The 21521-nt window shown below is 49.3% G+C and overlaps 2 protein-coding genes across 4 annotated transcripts; one reads left to right on the top strand and one right to left on the bottom strand.

The window, feature by feature from the left end:
* Nucleotides 1–13705: 13705 nt before the first annotated feature.
* On the bottom strand, nt 13706–16029 carry Drap1 (DR1 associated protein 1). 2 transcript variants are annotated; one of them, XM_046445204.2, is made up of 7 exons: nt 15742–16029; nt 15426–15498; nt 15246–15339; nt 14847–14966; nt 14634–14748; nt 14310–14398; nt 13706–13932 (listed from the first exon to the last, which is right to left on the bottom strand). In XM_046445204.2, the coding sequence occupies exons 1-7, from the start codon at nt 15781–15783 to the stop codon at nt 13827–13829; spliced, it is 639 nt and encodes a 212-aa protein (XP_046301160.1). In that variant the 5' UTR covers nt 15784–16029; the 3' UTR covers nt 13706–13826. The 2 variants fall into 2 exon arrangements, with proteins under 2 accessions (XP_046301160.1, XP_046301161.1); XM_046445205.2 differs by having other exon boundaries at nt 14634–14727; nt 15742–16018.
* Nucleotides 16030–16231: 202 nt separating this feature from the next.
* CUNH11orf68 (chromosome unknown C11orf68 homolog) lies at nt 16232–18417 on the top strand. 2 transcript variants are annotated; one of them, XM_046445200.2, is made up of 2 exons: nt 16232–16359; nt 17032–18417. In XM_046445200.2, the coding sequence occupies exons 1-2, from the start codon at nt 16238–16240 to the stop codon at nt 17789–17791; spliced, it is 882 nt and encodes a 293-aa protein (XP_046301156.1). In that variant the 5' UTR covers nt 16232–16237; the 3' UTR covers nt 17792–18417. The 2 variants fall into 2 exon arrangements, with proteins under 2 accessions (XP_046301156.1, XP_046301157.1); XM_046445201.2 differs by having other exon boundaries at nt 17035–18417.
* The last annotated feature ends 3104 nt before the right edge of the window (nt 18418–21521 follow it).

A 21521-nucleotide genomic window follows, 5' to 3' on the forward strand; every position in this document is an offset into this window, starting at 1 on the left:
TGAAACTTCCCCTTTGACACTAAAGTCTAGGAACAATTTCTTTTCACTGAGGAACTTGTGTATTCTGTCTGCTCTGCTCTGAAGAAAAAAAAGAAAGAAAAGGTACTACAGCTCTCTATTTACTTTGGGTGCCAGGAAGCTCAGAGCCAAATTTAATATTCAATTAATAAAACATCTTGGGCTGGGGTTGTGGCTCAGTGGCAGAGCGCTTGCCTAGCATGTGTGAGGCACTGGGTTTGATTCTCAGCACCACATACAAATAAATAAAAAATAAAGGTCCATCAACAACTAAAAAATAATTTAAAAATAAATAAATAAAACATCTCACATGCTTTTATGGGCTGCATATTTGTATATTGATCCTAATCCCCCCCCTTTTTTTTTGGTATTGGGGCTTGAACCCAGAGGGCCTTTTCTGAGTTGTATCCTCAGTCCTTTTATTTATTATATTTATTTTTTAAAATGTAGATAGACACAATATATTTATTTACTTATTTTTATGTGGTGCTGAGGATTGAACCCAGTGCCTCATATATGCTAGGCAAGCGCTCTACTACTGAGCCACAACCCAAGACCAAGCACTTTTATTTTTTGAAACAGAGTCTTAGTTGCTTAGGGCCTCACTAAATTGTTCAGGCTGGCCTTGAACTCACATCCTCCTGCTTCACCCTCTGGAGTTGCTGGGATTACATACATGTGTGTGCCACTGCACCTGGTCTTGGTCCTAATCTTCACTTCCTCTAATTATGTTTTTACATTTTTGATTAACCATTTCTATTTTTTACTGGAAGCCACTTCAGGTGCACAGGGAAAGAGGCAGATGCGTAAATTTATTCAATTCATTCAGCAAATATATGGAGACATAGTAAAGATTTTGTAGTAATCAAGTCCCTTTGGTAAACAATTGACAGAAATAAATTAAGCCAAAAACAATAAAATAAATGATTAGTTTATTTTATCAGAGTATGAAAAGGGCAAGAACGCTCCTGATCTCAATTTTGTCTAGAACAAGGGCCTTGAGAACCTTTGCCTATGCTGTCTGTAAGCTTGGACCTTGTCCACCAAAGGGGACAGAGGATTCTCATAACACAGGTAGAAAAACCCTAGAAAGGACTCTGACATGTCACAGCCACCCCTGGACCAGTTATTAGAACCAGTAGGGGAGCTAGGGATGTGGCTCAAGCGGTAGTGCGCTCGCCTGGCATGCGTGTGGCCCGGGTTCGATCCTCAGCACCACATACAAACAAAGATGTTGTGTCCGCCGAAAACTAAAAAATAAATATTAAAAAAAAATCTCTCTCTCTCTCTCTCTCTCTCTCTCTCTTTAAAAAAAACAATTAAAAAAAAAAATAGAACCAGTAGGGAGGGGACCCTGATCAACAGTCCTGGAGGTGCCATGTGATTGGAGGGGGTAAGCAGCTCTCTAAAGATAGGGGTATGATCTGACATGATCTGGAAAAGGGGCAGGAAAAAACAATAGGCAGGACATGTTCACCATATACCTTTCATGTGCCAGGTCCTAAGACACATCCTAGAGACGCAAGCATGAATGGGACAGGCCCCCTGCCCTGTAGATGGTCACAGTCCAACTGGGGGAGACAAAACACATGCATACAACCATAATTCAATTACAGCATGTAAAGAACCTAGGAAGAGAGCAAGGGAAAGAACTTGGGGAGTGGAAGGAGGGAGACCTTTCAATTTTGGCCACAGGGAAATGAGCAAGACTAAAATTACCCCTTGGAGTCAGGCATGGTCGTGCATGCCTGTATTTCCAGGCCAGCCTCAGCAATTTAGCAAGACCCTGTCTCAAAATAAAAAATAATAATAAGGCTGGGAGTATGACTCAGTGTAGAGCACCCCTGGGGTTCAATCCCTAGTACTGCAAAAAGAAAAAAAAATTAGATAACCAACTGGCTACAAACAAGAAAGAACCTGGACAAAATACAGGAAACAACTGCTTTCAGATGTTAGACAATAGGTGGCACAGGACTATAAGCCCCGAGAAAAGGAAAAGAAGAGGTAAGTCCTGCCATTGTTGAGGGGTACATCTACTATCTGCTTAGGAGTAATTTGTTGTTTCTGTGCAGGAAGGGAGCCCAAACAGGGTCCACCAATCTCACTGAGTTAGAGAGAGAGAGAGAGAGATCAGGGCTTGCAAAAGTATATAGGGCAGCTATAATTATAAGGCAGGATACATAAAAGGAACTTTTTTTTTTTTGTATTGGGGACTGAACTCAGGAGCACTCCACCACTAAGCCACATTCCCAGCCCTATTTTGTATTTTATTTAGAGACAGGGTCTCGCTGAGTTACTTAGTGTCTTGCGTTTGCTGAGGCTGGCTTTGAACTCACAATTCTCCTGACTTAGCCTCCTGAGCCTCTGGGATTACAGGCGTGTGCTACCATGCCCCAGCCATAAACGGAACTTAAACAGAGCTCCTGCAAAGGGTCCCCTGGTGTTAGGAGTAGTGCTGATCTGCAGGAGGAAAAGGCTAAATCCCACAAAGCTAGGTAAGAACACCTTTTAGGAAAAGAACAATTACTATAGAGACTAAAGATTCTGAGAGCTCACACAGGACTGGAAGTCTTGCTTTGCTTTTACTGGGATTGAACCCAGGGCCTCTTACATGCCAGTCAAGCACTCCCATTGTATAATTAATTAAATAAAATCCCCAGACCTTTTTTTTTAGCAGCCAGGGTCTCACTAAGTTGCTGAGGATGGCTTTGAACTTTTGAACTTGCAATCCTCTTGCCTCAGCCTCCAGAGTTGATGGGATTACAGGTGTGTGCTGCCAAGCCCAGAAAAACTAATCTTGAAATGATCAAAACTAACCACAAGAGCCTGGGATTGTGACTCAGTGGCAGAGTGCTTGCCTAGCATGTGTGAGGCACTGGGTTCAATTCTAGCATCCCATAAAAATAAATAAATATAGGCATTGTGTCTACCTACAACTAAAAAAATTAAACAACAAAAACTAACCACAAGTATTTTGACCAAAAGTGCCAGAGAAAGTCCAATATTTTTAAAAGAATTCAATAAACTTCAAATCAACAATGTGAAATTCACAATGTTTGGCACCCAATAAAACATTTACTTATAGATATGTATATATATGAAAAATGTAATTCTTAGTCAGAAGAAAATGTGTCAATAAAAACAAAACCAAAAAAATGGCAATTTGCTGTAAAAGGATTTAACTCAGACCCTACCAAAATCTCAGCTATGTTTGGCACGAATTGATAAGCTAATCCTAAAATTTATGTAAAAATTCAAAGATCCCCAGAATAGCCAAGTAATCCTTAAACAAAGCTGTTAAGACTCACATTTTTCAATTAAAAACATACAAAGCTAAGTCAGATGTGTTGGTGTACCAGCAGCTCAAGGAACTAAGGCAGGTGAATTGAAGGATCCCAAGTTCAAAGCCAGCCTGGGCAATTTAGCAAGACCCTGTCTCAAAAAAAAAAATTCCTAGGGATGTAACTCAGTGGTAGAGGGCTTCAATAGCATGTTTGAAGCCCTGAGTTCAATCCCCAGTACCAAAAAAAAAAAAAAAAAAAAAGAAAAGAGAGAAAAAAAAAAAACCCACAGTACAAAACTACCATAATCCAGATCAATGTAGATCAATGAAATAGAATTGAGAATCAATAAATTAGACCTCTTATATGTATGGTTAATTCTTGTCAAGACTACTCAATGAGAAAAAAATAGTCACCAGGTACACTTGTGCACACCTATAATCCCAGGGTTTGGGAGGCTGAGGCAGGAGGGTTGTGAGTTCAAAGTCAGCCTCAGTAATTTATTGAGGCCCTAAACAACTCAGCAAGACCCTATCTCAAAATAAAATAGGGGCTAGGCTTGTGGCCCAAGTGGTAGAGTGCTCGCCTAGCACGTGTGAGACCCTGGGTTCGATCCTCAGCGCCACATAAAAATAAAAAATAAAGACATTGTGTCCACCTAAAACTAAAAAATAAATATAAAAAATAATAAAATAAAATATATAAAGGGCTAGGGATGTGGGGCTGGGGTTGTGGCTCAGTGGTAGAGCACTTGCCTCAAGTGCATGGGGCACTGGGTTCCATCCTTCGCACCAAATAATTAAATAAAATAATCATTTTTAAAAAGGGGGTTGGGGGACTGGGGTTGTGGCTCAGCAGTAGAGCACTCACCTAGCACGTGCAAGGCCCTGGGTTTGATCCTCAGCACCACATAAAAATAAATAAACAAAATAAAAATATTGTGTCCAACTACAACTAAAAAATAAATTTTTTTTTAAAGGGGGGTAGGGTGTGGACGTGGCTCAGAGGTTAAGCGTCCCTGGGTTCAGTTCCTAGTACAAAAAAAAAGAAGAAGAAGAAAAAGAAAGAGAGAGCAAGAGAGAAACAGTCTTTTTGGGCTGGGGTTGAGGCTCAGTGGGAGAGCGCTTGCTGAGCACATATGAGGCACGTGTGAGGCACTGGGTTCGATTCTCAGCACCACATAAATAAATAAAATAAAGGTCTATCAACAACTAAAAACTATATTTAAAAAATACTTCTATCCCTTAAAAAAAAAAAAACACATGGCGCTAGGAGTGAATATTCATATACAAAAGAAAGCAGATAGACCCTACCTCACACCATATAAAAAATAGTCTCAAGGGCTGGGCATGTGGCTCAAGCGGTAGCGCGCTCGCCTGGCATGCGTGCGGCCTGGGTTCGATCCTCAGCACCACATACAAACAAAGATGTTGTGTCCGCCGATAACTAAAAAATAAATATTAAAATTCTCTCTCTCTATCTCTCTCACTCTCTCTTTAAAAACAAAACAAAACAATATGGTGATTAAGAGTGCAAGTTTGGGCTGGGGTTGTGGCTCAGTGGTAGAGCACTTGCCTAGCATGCGTGAGGCACTGGGTTTGATTCTCAGCACCACAATTAAATAAGTAAATAAGTAAATAAAATAAAGGTCCATCAACAACTAATAAAAATATTTTTTAAAAAAGTCTCAAAATGAATCACAGACTTAAATGAAAGAGCTAAAACTATAAAACCCTTAATGAAAAACTATAAAAAACCTTAGTTAAAAAAAAAAAAACTTAGAATTAAATTCTCATAACCTTGTACCAGACAAATGGTTCATTAGGTTTGACACCAAAAATATGGATGACAAAATAATAGATAAATTTGATTTCATCAAAATTTAAAACTTCTGTGCTTCAAAGAACACCATCAAGGAACTGAAGAGACAACCAACCCATAAAATCAGAGAAAATATTTGTAAATCATATCTCTTATAAGGACTTGTATCCAGAATATATAAAGAATGCAGGGCTGGGGATTATAGCACCTGCCTAGTATGTGCAAGTCCTGGATTCCATCAGAAGCACCACACACCCACACATACTTTCTCTCTCTCTCTCTCCAGAAAGATAGATGGACAGGTAAGGTAGATATAGACATATATGTAAGCTCTTAACTCAACAATAAAAAAGGCAAATAACCCAATTTAAAAGCACACAAAATGATTTGAATAGACATTCCTCTAAAGAAATTATACAAATGACCAAAAATCACAGGAAAAGATGTCTAATATCCTTAACTATCAGGTGAATGCAAATTAAAACCACAATGAAGCCAGGTGTGGTGGTACACACCTGTAATCCCAGCAGCTCAGGAGGCTCAGGCAGGAGGATTGCGAGTTCGAAGCCAGCCTTAGCAACTTAGTGAGGCCCTGAGCAACTCAGCCAGACCCTGTCTCTAAATTAAAAAAAAAAAAAAAAAAAAACCTTTAGGGATGTACCTCAGTGGTTAAGTGCCTCTGGTTGCAATCCCCAGTACCAAAAAATAAAAACATAAAAACAAACAGAAATTAACAAGTGTTGATGAGGATATGGAGAGACTGGAACTCTTATATATCACTGGTGGAAATATAAATCAGACAGCTGTCATGAAAAACAGTCTAGTTGTTCCTCAAAAACTTAAAGGTAGAATTATCATGTAATCTAGCAACTCCAATTCTGGGTACATACACACAAGAAAATTGGAGGCAGGGAGGTACTAAGCGGTTGGTGTAGCTAACTTGCCTGACATGCAAGAGGTCCTGGGTATCTTTGATCTCAGTACCACACACAAAAATAATAATAATAATAAAAAAAGCAAGGACTCAGATATTTGTACACCATATTCATAGTAGCATTATTCACAATAGCCCACAGGTGGAAGCAATCCAAGTGTCAGTAACAGATGTACAGATAACATGTATGATTGCATGAATGGTGTGACTCTGCATCGTGTACAACCAGAGGAATGAAAGTTGTGCTCCATTTGTATAAAAAAAATTAGATGTACACATAAATAAAATGTGGTGTGTGTGTGTGTGTATATATATATATATATACAAGGAATATTACTCAGCCTTTACCAAGGAAAGAAATTCTGACATAAACTCCAGCATGTTTGAACCTGAAAAATACTGTGCCAAGTAAAGCAGGCCACAGAAGGACACATACAGTACAATTTCATTCACATGAGGCATCTGGGGTGGACAGAGAGCAGAGGGTGGTTACCAGGGATTGAGGGCAGGGTGTGCCAAGTCATTAATGGGGACAAAGTTTCAGTTGGAATAATAAAGTTCTGGAGATGAATGGTGGCCATAGTCACACCACAATGTGAATGCAACTGAACCACACACTTAAAAATGATTAAAATAGAAAAAAAAGAAAACGAGCCGGGCACAGTGGTGCACACCTATAATCCCAGCTGCTCTGGAGGCTAAGGAAGGATGATCCCAAGTTCAAAGCCAGCAACTTAGTGAGACCCTATCTCTAAAATACAAAAAGGGATGAGGATGTGGCTCAGTGGTTAAGCACCACGGGTTTCAATCCCCAGTACCAAATAAACAAATAAAATAGAAAATAAAAAAGAAGAAAATGTAAATGGTGCAAATGTTCCAGGGACTGGGTTCATTCAGGGCTTAATTCCAACAGATCTTTATAAAAATCACAAAATCCTCGAGACAACACTAGGAGGCAGGAAAATTATGATGCCCATTTTATTAAGGAAACTGAAACAGAGAGGTTGGGGTACTAGAGACAAGAGGCCACCAAGAGTGGTGCTAGAATTAAAATACAAGGAATATCACACCCAAGGACAAACTCTTAACAGGATGCTAGCTTCCTCTTCACGGTAGCAGGTGGACCCCTGGGGAGAGTGGGCCAGATGAGCCATGCAGAGGGACCTTCCCAGGACAGATGGAGGGCCAGGCCCTTACCCCAGCATCAGTCCTCTATCCTGAAACCGATCAGCTTCCCAGCAATGGCGAATGTGATTCTAGACAAGGTCTAGGAGTTGGAGTAGGGGGAACGGAGGGGACACCAGGAACCAGAGGAGGGGAGAGACACCAGGTTGGGGGAGGATCTGCGGCTGAAAGTAGGGACTTCTGTCCCTGCCCTGCTTCCGCACAGGTGTTGCTACTTCAACACTATTGTCCTCCTGGGTTACCAGAACAAACAGGTTAGTACCTTCTGGCCTGTATTCTATTTATTTACTTTTTTGCTGCTGAAGATTGTACTTAGGGCCACCACTTGCTAGGCCACACCCAGCCCCTTTGCAGCCCTTTTCACCCCAGCATTCAGGGTTAGAGATTTGTTTACCACCTGCCTGTCACCCACTGACCAACTGGACTGGCATGCATGCAGGACAGGAGCTATGTCTTTCCCTGCACTCACCTCCCAGGAGCGTGGGACAAAGCCCTGCACAGAGCAAATGCTCAGGGCCACCATTTACTGGGCCCTTAATCCTGAAGATAAACTGGTTTAGCTCATTCTTAAAGATCACTGGCAAAGTATACCCACATCTTATGGTGTTGAAGAGGGCATCCAGGGCCTCATGCATAAGCCTCTACCACTGAGCAACCCCCAGACCTGCCCCCCAAGGCACCTCCAATCTGCCTTCCAGGCACTGATTTCCAGATATGTGGGAAACAGGGAGCACCATGGATTGGGTGCTATGTATGCCAGGCACTGTGCTAGGCACTTCAGGTATCATATCTCATATATCAGCTCAGTCCCCATAAGAGATGCACTTATTGTCCCCATTGTATAGATAAGGAAACTGAAGTAAGAGAGCTTAAGTCATTTGCCCAAGGTCACAGAGTAAGTGGCAGAAACATTCAGGCTTGTTGCATACCCCTGTGTTTTCCACAAGTGGCGCTGTGCTGGAGATCTGCAGTCCCTGTGCTACACCCCCATGCCTGCTCCCTGCGGCTTCTCTCAGCTGGAAACAGATGCTGCCATGAAGTTCCCCAGTGACTTTGCCTTGTCTAACAGGCCTAGGACATATCTTTCTATATGTGAGAGTTCTACCCAAGAGGGGACATGCTGGGGTCATTTCACTGCCAACTGTCCTCTATTTCCATTCCCACCAAGACACCACACTGCCCTTTACCACATGGTCACTGCCAGGTGGTTCATTTGACCTGTCCTCGCCGGTCTGATGGCCGTCATATAGGATCTTGCTTTCTTTTGCAACTCTCCTGATTACCTGTATGGGTGCAGAAAGCTCAGCCCTTATTCCATGTTTTAAAAAATGACATTTGAACACACACACACAAACACATACAACAGGAAGACTGATTTCAGAATAAAGATGGCTCTCCCTGATGATAGGAGGTGGGCGTCACATGGCCCTGCTCACTCTCAGCTATCAGGAGCCCCAGAGAGAGTCCTGACTCCCTGTCACCAAAGGCCCTACACCAAGGCAAGGAGGGATCAGGACCCTGGTGGAGCACCTAGATCATGGATGCCATTCCCCTATCACAAGGCCCACAGCCTAACAGTGGGAACTTGGTCGCTTCCATGTCCTGGAGCTGAGTGCCACTGCACCTGAGAAGGAACAGCAGCAGGTCCAGGGTGGGGAAGATTGCTAACTCCACCTCCCTACATGCTGGGCCAGGCACAGTCCTGTGCTGGCCATTGTCTGCCTCTTTGCCAAGAAGTCGCCTCACTTCTCTGTCTAAAGTGGGGGTGAAGCTGCTTCCCCTCGAGAAGGGCAGAGGCAGGAAACCTATAGTGGCCTCAGATCTAACTAACAGCACAGGGAAGGAGCTGCTGCCACAGGGGCGGGGTGGGTAGAAGGTAGAGCCCAGAGAGGGGAAGGGAAGGCCTCTACCCTCCCGGGCAGGGAAGAGGCCAGTAGAGGCCAGGTGGGTGAGGCCACTGCCCTCCTCAGCTTTCCTCCTTGGTCTCTGGGGCCCCAGGACAAGCAGCACCCTGGGCAGGTGTGAGGTAGGACCTCCACAAGGTTGCCCTCCCCCTCCACAAAGCTCTGGATCCCGAGGAGCTGCCAGCACCACAAAGACACTCCTCAGCCAAGATGGGCCTGAGTAGGCTTGGCTGGTGGCTGAGGAAGTGGGAGCAGAAGACCACAGAGGAACCCACAGAAGCCGCCCAACCTGCCCAGCTCCTGCCCTGCTGTTCCCTCTGCCTGGAGCGCTCTCTCTCCCCACAGAGAGCTGGGTGGCCCACTCACTCCTCACCCTGGAACCTTCTATTCATTCTCATCTCATTTAGGCCACCTCTGGACCTGGAACAGGGTGCTGGGCCACCCTTCCTGCCTGGACTCCCCAGGCCTCTCTGATTTTGCTTTATTTTCCTCACAGCACAAATCTCCATCTGACATGCTATTTCTGTTCTTTATCGTCTGTCTTTCCCCTTCAGAAACACTCCAAGAACATTCTGTTCATAATAATCACTACTACCTAGAATACTGCTTGACAGATAATAGATTCTTGGCAGGTAGGTAGGTAGGTAGAATAAATGAATAAAATTTTTATGAGGATACCATAAAAGTACACAAATCCTAAGTATACAGCTGGATGTAACTTTGTATATAACCACCATGCAGTTCAAGTTATACAGTATTTCCAGAAGGTTCCCTGTGCCCCCTCCCAGCCAATCCCCACCCTTAGGTAACTACTATACTGACTTCTGTCAGCACCAATCTCATTTAAATGAATTACATCATTAGTGTTCCCTGCCATTGAGCCGCTTTTGCTCAACATAACGTCCACGGGATTTACCCACGCTGAGGAACAGGGGCCTGCTCCTCCCTGCTCTTCTAGCACTCACAGGCTGCCATGTATCCACTCATGTTCTTCTTGATGGGCGCTGGGCTGTTTCTAGGGCTATGAACACTCTCATGTCTTTGGTGGACATGTGCCCTCACTTCTCTTGGTAAGATACCTAGGAGTGGAACTGTAGGGTCACAGGGAAAACCTGTAGTTACAGCCAAATGCTTTTCCAAGGTGGTTGTCCCCATTGACATTTCCAAAAGCACTACGAGCTCTGTGACACCATCTCCTCAGTGAGGTCACTTTCTCTTTTCAGGTGTCTGGGTGGGTGACGTTGAGTAATGATGATGGGTGCTCAATAACTGCTGCTGCAGAGGGGCCCTCCATCTGGGGGAAGGTCACAGTCCTTGGCTGCCACACTGGCCTTGGAAATTGCTCCCCATTTCACACGTCTGGTCACATTTAACACACCACGGCATAGCCAAGGCCAGGCTGTTATCAGACAGGACTTGGTTTGAGGAGCCAGGCTCCTGGCTCCCTGGTGGCTAAAGAATGGAATCATCTGTTCCCCAGCAAAGCTCTGTAGGCAGGGCACTGTGGCTGCCCCTTTCTGGTGTTTGGTGGGGCCCATGGGACTATGGCCATCTTCACCCACTGCCAGGCACCCAGAGGCCTGACCCAGCCAGGAGCACCATCTCCCCAGGGCCCTCTCACTCTGACACTTGCTGAAGGCTGGGCCAGGCCCTTTCCGCTGGTCTGAGAGGTCCTGTGGCAGAAAATGGTTGGTGTCTCAGGAGGGGAACTGTGATCAGCCCTCGTCTGTGGGAGGTGAGCAGAGGCACTGGATCACTTCATGGGTGTCTGAGCCTGGAAATCATGGGCTGAGGATGGCAGGGCCACAGGAGCTTAAGCCCTAAAGTCTCCTTAGACAAGTGTCATCCATTGGTCAGATAAATCCCATTATGAACCTTATGTAGGCAAGATACAAACTGCCATTGCATTTGAGCCTCTATAGATCGGGTCTGTTAAATTGATAAGCTTGCCTTCATACAGGTGTGACGACAAACTGTTGCATAGCACACATACCTAACAAAGGTAATATAACTAGCCCACTCCACAGCTGAGAACCTGAGGCACACAAGTCCTGACTTGAACCAGGTCCTGGCTCCAGAGGTTCCAGTTCTACACACTCTGCCTCAAGGTTCAACCAAAAGGCTGAGAACCCAGAGGGTCCGGCCAGCTGCCATGGGTGCCTCCTAGGGACTTTCGCCACAATGAAGTGAGGGCTGCTTCCTGCACCATGGCCTCTTTGCCTTCCCACTATTTTCTGAACCCTCTGTTCAGAGCCCACCTGGGATGGACCCTGGCAATAGGCTCCCACGGCTTTCTTCTTCTCCCATCCCCACTCCTCATCTGCTCAGCAAAAACCTACTGCTAGAGAACACTTTTTGGGGCAATGGGGATCACCTCCTGTTCATGGTCCCTGTTTTACCCAGAGTTATTTCAGTTATGAGTAACAGAAACCTGACAGCTTGTGGGGCCACTGTTTATTGGTTCATATAATTAGGAAGTCCAGGTACACAAGGATCTGAAGGGTCAAGATCCAGGTGCTAAGACGCCACCAGAAATCTCTATCTTGGAACATCTCAGCTCTGTCCTCAGCACTGGCTTCAGCCTCAGGCAGGATGGCTCCTTGAAGTGGCACATACCTTCCAGTAGCTCCCAGCCTACTTGTGTCCCACCAGCTTTGCTACACTAGTGTGACTGCCATTGTCATCCATGCCAGTGATCTTGTCAAAATCCTTTCCCAGTGGTCCCACCTAAATCCCCAGGGTTCTCATGCACTAGAACTCCCACCCTGCACTAGTCACTGTGGCCAAAGTAGGGTGCTGTCCCTGGCCAGGCTGGTGCACCTGCCCACCTCTCAACCTCAGGGTGTGGTGACAGTTGTGCACACATCCCAGGGTGGGGTAAGGGAGAGACAGCTCTCCCAAGGGAAGCAGGAGGGAATGAATAGGAGGCAGCTCCTTGAATGTCCATGCCAGCTGCCCCACACCAAGATGCCTCAAGCTGCAGATATTTCCACTATCCTTGGAGCCACCTCAACCTACCTTGTCCCTTACATAAAGGCAGATGGTCCTAATCATCAGAGAAAACTTTGGGCACCTCAATGCCCCACCCAAGCCAACTCCTCTTCAGATTGGGGTTTGCCTCAGGCCTACCACCTCAATTCACCAATTCTATTCTCCCTTCAGTCTCTCTCTCTCTGGAAACTTGTTTCTGCTATCTTAAAAACAAAAACTAAGCCAGGTTTGGGAGGACGAGGCAGGAGGATCATGCGTTCAAAGCCAGCATCAGCAAAAGCAAGGCGCTAAGCAACTCAGTGAGACCTTGTCTCTAAATAAAACAAAAAGTAGGGCTTGGGATGTGGCTCAGTGGTCAAGTGCCTCCAAGTTCAATCCCTAATACCAAAAAAACAAAAACAATAACTGAGCTGGACACGGTGGCATGCCTGTAATCCCAGCAGCTTGGGAGGCCAAGGCAGGAGGATCACAAGTTCAAAGCCAGCCTCAGCAACTTAGTGAGGTTCTATCTCAAAATTTAAAAAAATAAAAAGGACTGGGAATGTAGTTCAGTGGCTAAGCACCCCTGGCTCAATCCCTGATATCAAACAAACAAAACAAAAAAACACTACCAGGTGCTGTGGAACATGCCTATAATCTCAGTGACTTGGGAGACTGAGGCAGAAGGATTACTGCCAGTCTCAGCAATTTAGTGAGACTCTCAGCAACTTAATAAGACCCTGTCTCAAAATAAAAAACAAAGGACTGGAGGATATGGCTTAGACGTTAAGCACTAAGTAGTACTGGGGGTCAAAAACCCTTGGTTTTGACCCCCAGTACCACCAGAATAAGAACAAAATACCAGATCTTGTTCTTTCAGTGGTCTCACAACCCAAACACAGAACCCCCTCATCCAGAGCTTCTCACCTCAGCTCCCACTCTTTCATCAACCACCATGGTACTGAAGCAGCTGGTAAAGGCTCCCCTGAGGCTAAAAGACACCTGGCAGGTACCACTTCCTGTTCTGCAGCATTGGATAGCTGACCTCCTCCTTCCAGATGCAGCTAGGTGGCCCAGGGCCTGATGGTTCTTGTCTGCTTTGGTGGCTTACTCAGGCCCTCCCCTCACCTGTCCTCCAGGTCCATTCCCTGCCAAAGCTGCTACAGAAAGAAATAATAATTCCTTAATAATTCCTTCCCTCTAAGCCCCCATGTCAAGTCAAGGCCAAAACAAGCCTCGGGTCTGCTAGGCTCTCTGTGCTTCTGCCTTACCCTGCCCCGCAGTTTTCAAGGACCAATCTCTTTGTCTTGCCTGTCCTTTCACAGCAATCCAGAGAAGAACGGGTCACATAGCACGAAACAGGCTGTCCCCCAGTACATCTAGCACCTGCTGACATGGTGGGCACTAGACCACCCTCCGCCCCCCTCCTTCCATCAGCATCCCTGGTGCTATCCTGGCAAATTGTGGCCTCCAGCTTCCCTGGTCAACTCCTGTTTTACTTAGCTGCTGCCTGACCTACCAAACCAAGGTCCCTGAGCATGGGAAGGCAGTGGAGTGGATGGGAAAACAGTCACAAAGCCTTGAACACAGGCTGAGAAGACACTGATGTTCCCTTTTATTTATTTTTTAATAAATTTAAGAACAGTTTATCTCTTCCCCCCAGAGCAACTAAAACCAACTAAAAGGGGGTGCGGCCTGGGGGGGCAGAGGGTGCTAGGAGTCATAGTCTTCTTCATCCTCTGCGTCAGGTGCTGAGGGGCCTGGGGGGGCCGGAGGCAAAGGCAGAGTAGAGGTAAAGGGCATGAAGGGGGTCGGAGGGCTGCAGGGCAGAAAGCAGGAGGGAAAATCAGGCTTTGCTCCCATGCCCATCCTGGCCCACTGAGCCCCCCACATCCTCCACAGAGGTAGCTGTGGAGCTGGCCACCCTCTGGGACCATGGAGAGCCAAGCCCCAAGGAGGGGAGGACCCAGAGCAGATCACCGGGCCCTGCCCAGGCTCCACCTGCTGCTTCTGACCAGGGTAGGGACAAGACCTTCTCAGAGAATGTCTTTTGCCTTTAAGCACCCCTATTTGCTCCCCTCCCATCCCCCAAGCCTGCTACAACTAACAAAACCAAGTGGCTGAGGAAGATCACAGGGAAAACCAAGTGATCTTGAGGAGTCTGGTAGCTCCCTCCTGATGCCCTGGGCTGCTTACCTCTGAAAGTGTGCAGAGGGGCGGCTGGTCTGGGGTGGGGGATGCGGTGTCTCTTCTTCCCCATCAGTATCTGTGTCCTCAGACTCATCCTGTGAGCAAAGCAGGGGTCAGAGTTGACAGGAAAAGCCATGAGCCCATCATCAGGGAACCCAGATCCCTGGGAGTGGCAGGGACAGGAATAGACCCCCAGAGCTAACCTATACAGACACTGAGTTGCAAGAAGTCACAGATAAGGTTGAGAACAGACCTTAAGCCAGCACAACCTGGCACAGGCTGCCCTTTTCATCACCACAGGGCAAAACAGATGGCCGGGGCCTCACTCACCTCCTGCTCCGAGTCTGTTCCAGACAGTTTCTTGTCCTTGCCTTTGCCTCCCATCCCACCATTCTTCCGGCCACTACTGCCTGGCTTCCGGCCCCTGCAGGAAGGTACAGTCCATCTGCCCAGAGGTCTTTCCCCTCCTTGGTTGCCCCCCAGCCTCCCCCAGTCCCTGTAGCTTTGATCGTCCCCACCTGTACACATGACCCTGGCCCCCACCTGCGAGGACCCTTGTCCCCATCCATATGGTTGTCTTCTCCATCACCCTGCATATCAGGCACCGACGCCACCAAGTCCTTCAAAAAGTCAAATTGTTGCTCCAGTTCAATGCACTGCTTCCTGGAAGAGGTAGGAAGGTGAAGGCATTTCAGTGGGGCCCAAACATTAAGACCTTCAGCCAGGGACATCAAGGAGCCCTGGATGTCAGGAGTGGAGCCTAGAAAACCCCTCCCCAACTCCACCACAGCCTCCCTACTTTGCTCAGGTTGTTCCCTCTTCGTGGAACATCCAAGCTTTCCTCCGCCAGTTTCTTAGTCTTGCTGGTCTCCCAGCAGCATCCCATCTCCCTGTCAGGGCACAGCCTTCCCACCAGCCCCTCTCAGCTCCGCAGCCACTCACAGGTGGGACGTTGTCATGGTCTTGGCGTTCCGGGACTGGGTCACCTGGCAGGCCTTCTTCAACAGCGACTCCAGGAAGAGCTCGAGCGCCCGGGCTGAGTGGTGTCAAGGAGAACGCGGGAAGTGGGGTGCCCGGTCCCTCCCCCAGGCTCCTCAACCCGGCCAGCCCCCGCCAGGATACAGATGATGACAGGCACAGCCGCCGCCACCTTCCCAATCTCTTCGTCCGTCTGCATGATCTTCTTGATTCGTGCCTACAGAAGGGGGCAGAGTTCGGACCCGGTCGCAGTGGTCCCTGAAAGGGTGCTGGGGGGAGCGAGAGGGGTATCCCGGGAGAAAGGGGCGGGGGGCACGGACGCCGGCAGGGCCCGGAAGGGGGCGGGGCGTCCAGGCCCCGAACACCCAGATGAGCCCGCCCCCCCACCCCCGGCCCGGCTCAGGGCCGGAGCCTCCCCGGAGCCCGGGCCTGCTCCCGCCGGGCCAAGCCACGTGCTCACCGGCGGGAACCGCGCGTTGTACTTCTTCTTCTTGCTCGGCATCTCGTGGCCTCTCTCGCCGTGCAGGGCCCAGCGCCGCCGCCCGCAGCCTCCGGGCCCCCGGGCCTCCGGGCCTGCTCGCCGCCCGCCCGACGCAGTTCCCCCGGGTCCTGGTGCCGCCCGCTCCGCCCCCGCCGCTCTCTACAGGGTCCTAGCGCCTCCTGTCGAGACGCCGCTCACAGGGCCCAAGTGCCCGTCTCTTGGAGCCTACCGGGCAGTGTGCGTCGGTGCCGGGCCGCTCGGCTCCGCCACTACCGCCCGCCCCCAAGCCAGAAGAGCGAACGTTAGCCCCGCCCCCGTAGGCCCACGCCCCCTGAGTTCCAGCAATGGCCCCGCCCCGTGGTCGGCCCCGCCCCTCCCCTCCGGCCCCGCCCCGCAGCCGGCCAGTCCTGCCCGGTGGCCCCGCCCGTGGTTGCGCTTGTCTATAAAGTTGTTGTTGAGGCGGCGGGGCGCTAAGATGGCGGCGGCGGCGGCTGCCGTGGCGGGGGCGGGGCGCGGCGGCGACGGCGGCGCGGAGCCCCGGCAGGAGCGGAGTCGGGCCCGAGGCTGGGCCGGCGCCGAACGCAGCGAAGGACGGAGGTGACTGCGGGGCGGCGGGAGCAGCAGGGCTGGAGCGGGGGCACTTCTCGGGCCGAAGGTGCTAATGGCGGCGGGCGCCGCAGGGCCAGAGCCTGGCTCTCCAGCAGGTTCTAACCAGCCCGGGTTCGAGTCCGGGCACCGCCCATTGGTCTCGGACTGGTCACTCTGGCCTCTCAGGGCCTCTGTGTGCCAGTCTTTCAATGGTCCCGAGAACGTCCGCCCGGGAGGCCTCGCCCTCCTGGGCCTGCCTGGGGGGGCTGCATGAATCTGTGCTTCTTTGGTTCTGTCTATTAGATCGCAGCCTCTTGGATACCAGCCGGTCTCTACAGGAGGTGTTGCTGGGGCTGCTTGCTCCCACACCTGAATTCACATTCCTCCTCTGCCACTCACTACAGGTGTGACCTTGGGCAAGTCCCTTTTCGCTGAGCTTACCTGGTCTGTAAGCGGTGAGAGTAGTAATAACAATAGCTTATGTGGGGCCCACTCCACCTCAGGCATTTCATTCTCACAACAAATCTACTGGACAGGATCGGTTGTTATTTCATTGTAAAGATAGGGACAGCGACATTTAGTCTTGCCCAAGGCCACACAGTTTAGTGTAGTACTTTGTACCTGCTGGGACCCAGTAAGCCTTAGTTGTCTCAGACCTGCCCTGATTCCATTCCCTCATAGCAGGATGGAGCCAGGTGAGGAACTGGAGGAGGAGGACTCTCCGGGTGGCCGCGAGGATGGTTTCACTGCTGAGCACCTGGCTGCAGAGGCCATGGCAGCTGACATGGACCCCTGGCTGGTGTTCGATGCCCGCACTACACCTGCTGCTGAGCTGGATGCCTGGTTGGCCAAGTACCCACCATCCCAAGTCACACGCTATGGGGACCCCGGTTCACCCAACTCTGAACCTGTGGGCTGGATTGCAGCCTATGGGCAGGGCTATACCCCCAACTCAGGTGATGTACAGGGCCTGCAGGCAGCCTGGGAGGCTCTGCAGACCAGCGGGCGGCCTATCACACCAGGTACCCTGCGCCAGCTGGCCATCACCCACCATGTGCTTTCAGGCAAGTGGCTGATTCACCTGGCACCTGGCTTCAAGCTGGACCATGCCTGGGCTGGCATTGCCCGGGCTGTGGTTGAGGGCCGACTTCAGGTGGCCAAGGTGAGCCCACGGGCCAAGGAGGGTGGGCGCCAGGTCATCTGTGTTTACACAGACGACTTTACGGACCGCTTAGGTGTACTGGAGGCAGATTCGGCCATCCGTGCGGCAGGCATTAAGTGTCTGCTCACCTACAAGCCAGATGTCTACACCTACCTGGGCATCTACCGGGCCAATCGCTGGCATCTCTGCCCTACTCTCTATGAGAGCCGTTTCCAGCTTGGAGGCAATTCGCGTGGCTCTCGGGTGCTGGACCGTGCCAACAATGTGGAACTCACCTAATAAGGCCAAATGGGGGAGACTGTCCTCTATCCCCACCCTGCTGAGGATGGACCCAACTGTCTTCCTCCTCCTCGTCCCAAGGCCAAAACCCCTCAGCTCTGAAGATTAGGTTACTTGGTAACTTCCTGCATCTTCAGTCCCCTGGAACTTTTGCCCTTTGTTCAGGGCTGGCTCCAGCCCCAAAAGATTTGGGGCTTGGCTCCCTGAGGGCCGAGCCCTCAGCCTTCCTCTTTGCTGCTCCCATCACTGCAGAGGATCACAGTTTGGGTGCAGATACTCAAGAAGAGAACCTTCCTTGGCCACTCTCGTCCCCAGCTATACCTTCCCCTCCTCCTGCATTCTTCCCTTCTTTCCTTCCTTCCTCTCAAAGGGGGAAACTTAGTGCTTCCATTCCCTCTCCTTGGAGCCACATAGTCCAGGGGACAGGGGCCCTGCAGGACTGAGCATGCCATTTTGTTGGGAGGTTCATTGTGCCTGCTCATCCCCTGGCAGAAAGGGGATGCAAGGCCGCAACATGGGGCCTGCCCCTCCCTGCCCACTCACAGTCTGCACCATCATCCTCCCTTCTCTGGCTACCTTGACATGTGCCTGTTCCTGGCATTTCAATAAAACCCAGCTTGGGTCTGTGTCTTGAGTGTTTTTTAAAATACTGTTTTGGTGGTTAACTGCTTGGTTGCTGGGAAGAGGCTGGGTCAGGAGAGACTGCCCCCTGAAACCCCACTGCCTGCCCAGTAATCGGATATGCCTCGCTGCCAACAGTGATCTCCCTTCTCCCTCTTTTCTTTTCCTTTTTTTTTTTTTTGCAGTCCTAGAAATTGAAGTACTCTATCATGAAGTACATCCCCAACCCTTTTTGCTTTTTATTTTGAGACAGGTCTCACTAAATTGCTGAGGCTGGCCTTGAACTTGTGATCCTCCTGCTTCAGCCTCCTGAGTCATAAGGATTACAGGTGTATGCCACTGTGTCCAACAGTGGTCTCCTTTTTCTGAGAACTTCTGAAAAGCCAGCCCTGATTCCTTTCATCCAAAAAGTCAGTTTTTCCATAAATCTGGGGTTGACCCAAGAAGTCCCAAGGGACCACTCCTACTCCCCAGGGTGCATTTGTGTACTCTAGAGAAAAGTGTTTTCTTGATCCTGGCAGTCCCAGACTGGGGCCCACCATTTGGTGAACAGAGAGTTCAATCTCTCTTGGCTGGACAGTCTCTCTCAGTGAATAACCTATACAACCATAAGTGGTCTCCTGAGACTTTTCCATGTGTCCTCACCTCTGCTATCTATCACAAGCCACCGGTTCGTGAAGCACTTCCATCTACACAGTTTAACTCTTAGGAACTCTTTAAGGGGACCACCATCCTGTTTTCAAGGAAATTGAGGTCAAGAGGGAAAGGAGTTTTCTCAGGATAATCCATTGAGTGGGCAGAGCTGGGACTTGGGTCCTGTTCTTTGTCTTCTTCAGGCAGAGTGTGGTCCTGGACCTAGAGGAGAAAATTTTGCCTGCCTTCATGCTTCACAACCCACAAAGCACATTTACTCACACGGTCTCATGGGACACCTTGCTCCATTCAGGCTGCTGTAGCTTCTGGAAGCCTGGCTCCTGCATCTTCTGCCTACCCAACTCTGCGCCTGGCCCTGCCTTGGTTGAGGGCCAGGGAATTTGGCAGGGCACCCCTCTGGATGCTGCTCTCGTGCCGAACAGGAGCTGACTCAGCCTCCAGCAGCCTCACCAAGTTGGAATTTGGAGCAAGGGAGCGGAGATGCCACTGGGCTGACTGGGTGGAAGTGGCTGAGTCATGAGATGCTGGCTCAACCCCCTCCCCAGCTTCCTCCCCACCCTGAGCTTCCCCAGGGCTGAGTCCCCCTAGTCCAGGCTTGGGAAATCCCCAGAACTGACCTTGGAATTGGAGCCTGTTGCCCTGCCTATCTCAGACCATCAGTGCTTTGTATTTGATTGAAGTGGGCCAAGGTTTGGACAGGCCATCATGGGTGCCTGTCCAAAGATGCCCAGGTGATATGGGCAGCCCTGTTCTCCCATAACAGTGCGCCACACTCATCCCTGTTCTCCATCCCCCTGTCTCCATGGCCCTGCATTGGCCCATTCCTTACCATCTCTTCCAAACAATGGCAACAGCCACTAGTTTGCCTCCTCTGTCTTCCCACACCTCCAGGTCTATGGACACTGCAGCAGAGCTGGCCATGCGTCTGAACTGCTCAAAGTCCTTCCATGGCTCCCCAAGTCCTGTAAGAGTCCACTCTTCTGGGCTGGCATTGATCTGGCGCTCATCAGCTGCTCCAGCTTCCCTCGGACATCCCTACCTGCCCATGCTCACTCCACCAAAGCCAACTGGCACTTCCTCACCCCTGGGCTTCGAGCCTTCCTTCTACTAGAACACCTGCTTTGTAGCCCTATCATGAGACCTTGTGGTTACTTATGTAATCACCTGATTGATGTCTGTCTCCTACTGTACCCTAAGTCACCAAGATTGTGTGCTGTACAAAGCCAGGAACAGTGTCTAAATTTCAGCCCTGAGTTCACTTCTCCATAAATTATTAAACAAATGAAGAAAGTAATTAACTTGGAACCAGCTCCCTTTGTCCCCTCCCACTGCATCTCTCCCCTACTCCCTTCTCATCCTTGTTCTAGAATCGTGAGCTGCATGTGGTTTTCTTGCACACATTCTGACATTCTAGCCTTTCTCACTTCTGTGTCTTTGCTAGGCATGCTGGTTCCTCACCCACTTTCCTAACTCCACATCTCAGACCCATAGACTCAGGGGTCATCCCTACAAGCCTTCTGCCACCTATCTTCACCCCAACTGTTCTAGCACATTCCTAGGTTCCCAGTATAGCCACCTACCTGTGGTATCCATCTTTTTTTGTTGTTGTTGTTCTAGGGATTGAACCCAGGAGTTTACCACTGAGCTACATCACCAGCCCTTTTAATTTTTCATTTTGAGACAGGGCCTCACTTAAGTTACTGAAGCTGGGCTCAAACTTGTGATCCTCCTGCCACAGCCTCCAAAGTCATTGGGATTGCAGGTGTGTGCCACTGCACCCAGCGTTGTGGCTCCCATCTGCGTGTCCTGGATCCCTTGAGGACAGTGGCAGCAGTTTACCTATCCTCCAGGGTATCCTCAGTACCCAAAATAGCACCCAGCCTAGCAGAGGAGTCAATAAACATTCTTTAATAAATAAACATTCTTGAATAAATGTGTAGTCGAATGAAAGTTATTTTGTGTCTGTAGGCCTCAGTTTCCTCATTCTGTTGACAAGAGCCAAGTACTGGCTAAGTATTTACTTGGATTACCTCACACAAGCTTCATTTGGCTTGGCTATTATGGCCATTTTGCAGAAAAAAATAGGTTCAGAGAAGTTCAGTAATTGACTCAAGGACACAGTAGGTGGCAGAGCCAAGATTTAAACCTGGTCATCTTGCTCCAGAGCACCTGCAACACGATTGAGCCTTCATTGTATGAAAGTGATATTGGGGTGAGTGCTGCAGATATCGATGAGATCCACTAAGGGCTTAGGATCAATTGGTAAAGCACACAGGTTGGGTTCTCAGAGACCTCTGGGAGATAGGCCAAGGCACATGGAGAGTCCCTTTTGATACTGATGAAGAAACTGAGGTTCAGAGAGTGCAGCTATTAGGCAAGAAGGGTGTCCTGGGCCTACAGTGAGGGACTGCTCCCCTGTCAGTTCAAGACTCCCCAAAACCCACCCCTCAGGCTG

Source organism: Marmota monax, unplaced genomic scaffold, assembly GCF_021218885.2.
Source record: "Marmota monax isolate L192 unplaced genomic scaffold, Marmota_monax_Labrador192_F-V1.1 WCK01_AAM20220418_F8-fsc00038, whole genome shotgun sequence".
Taxonomy (NCBI): Eukaryota; Metazoa; Chordata; class Mammalia; order Rodentia; family Sciuridae; genus Marmota; species Marmota monax.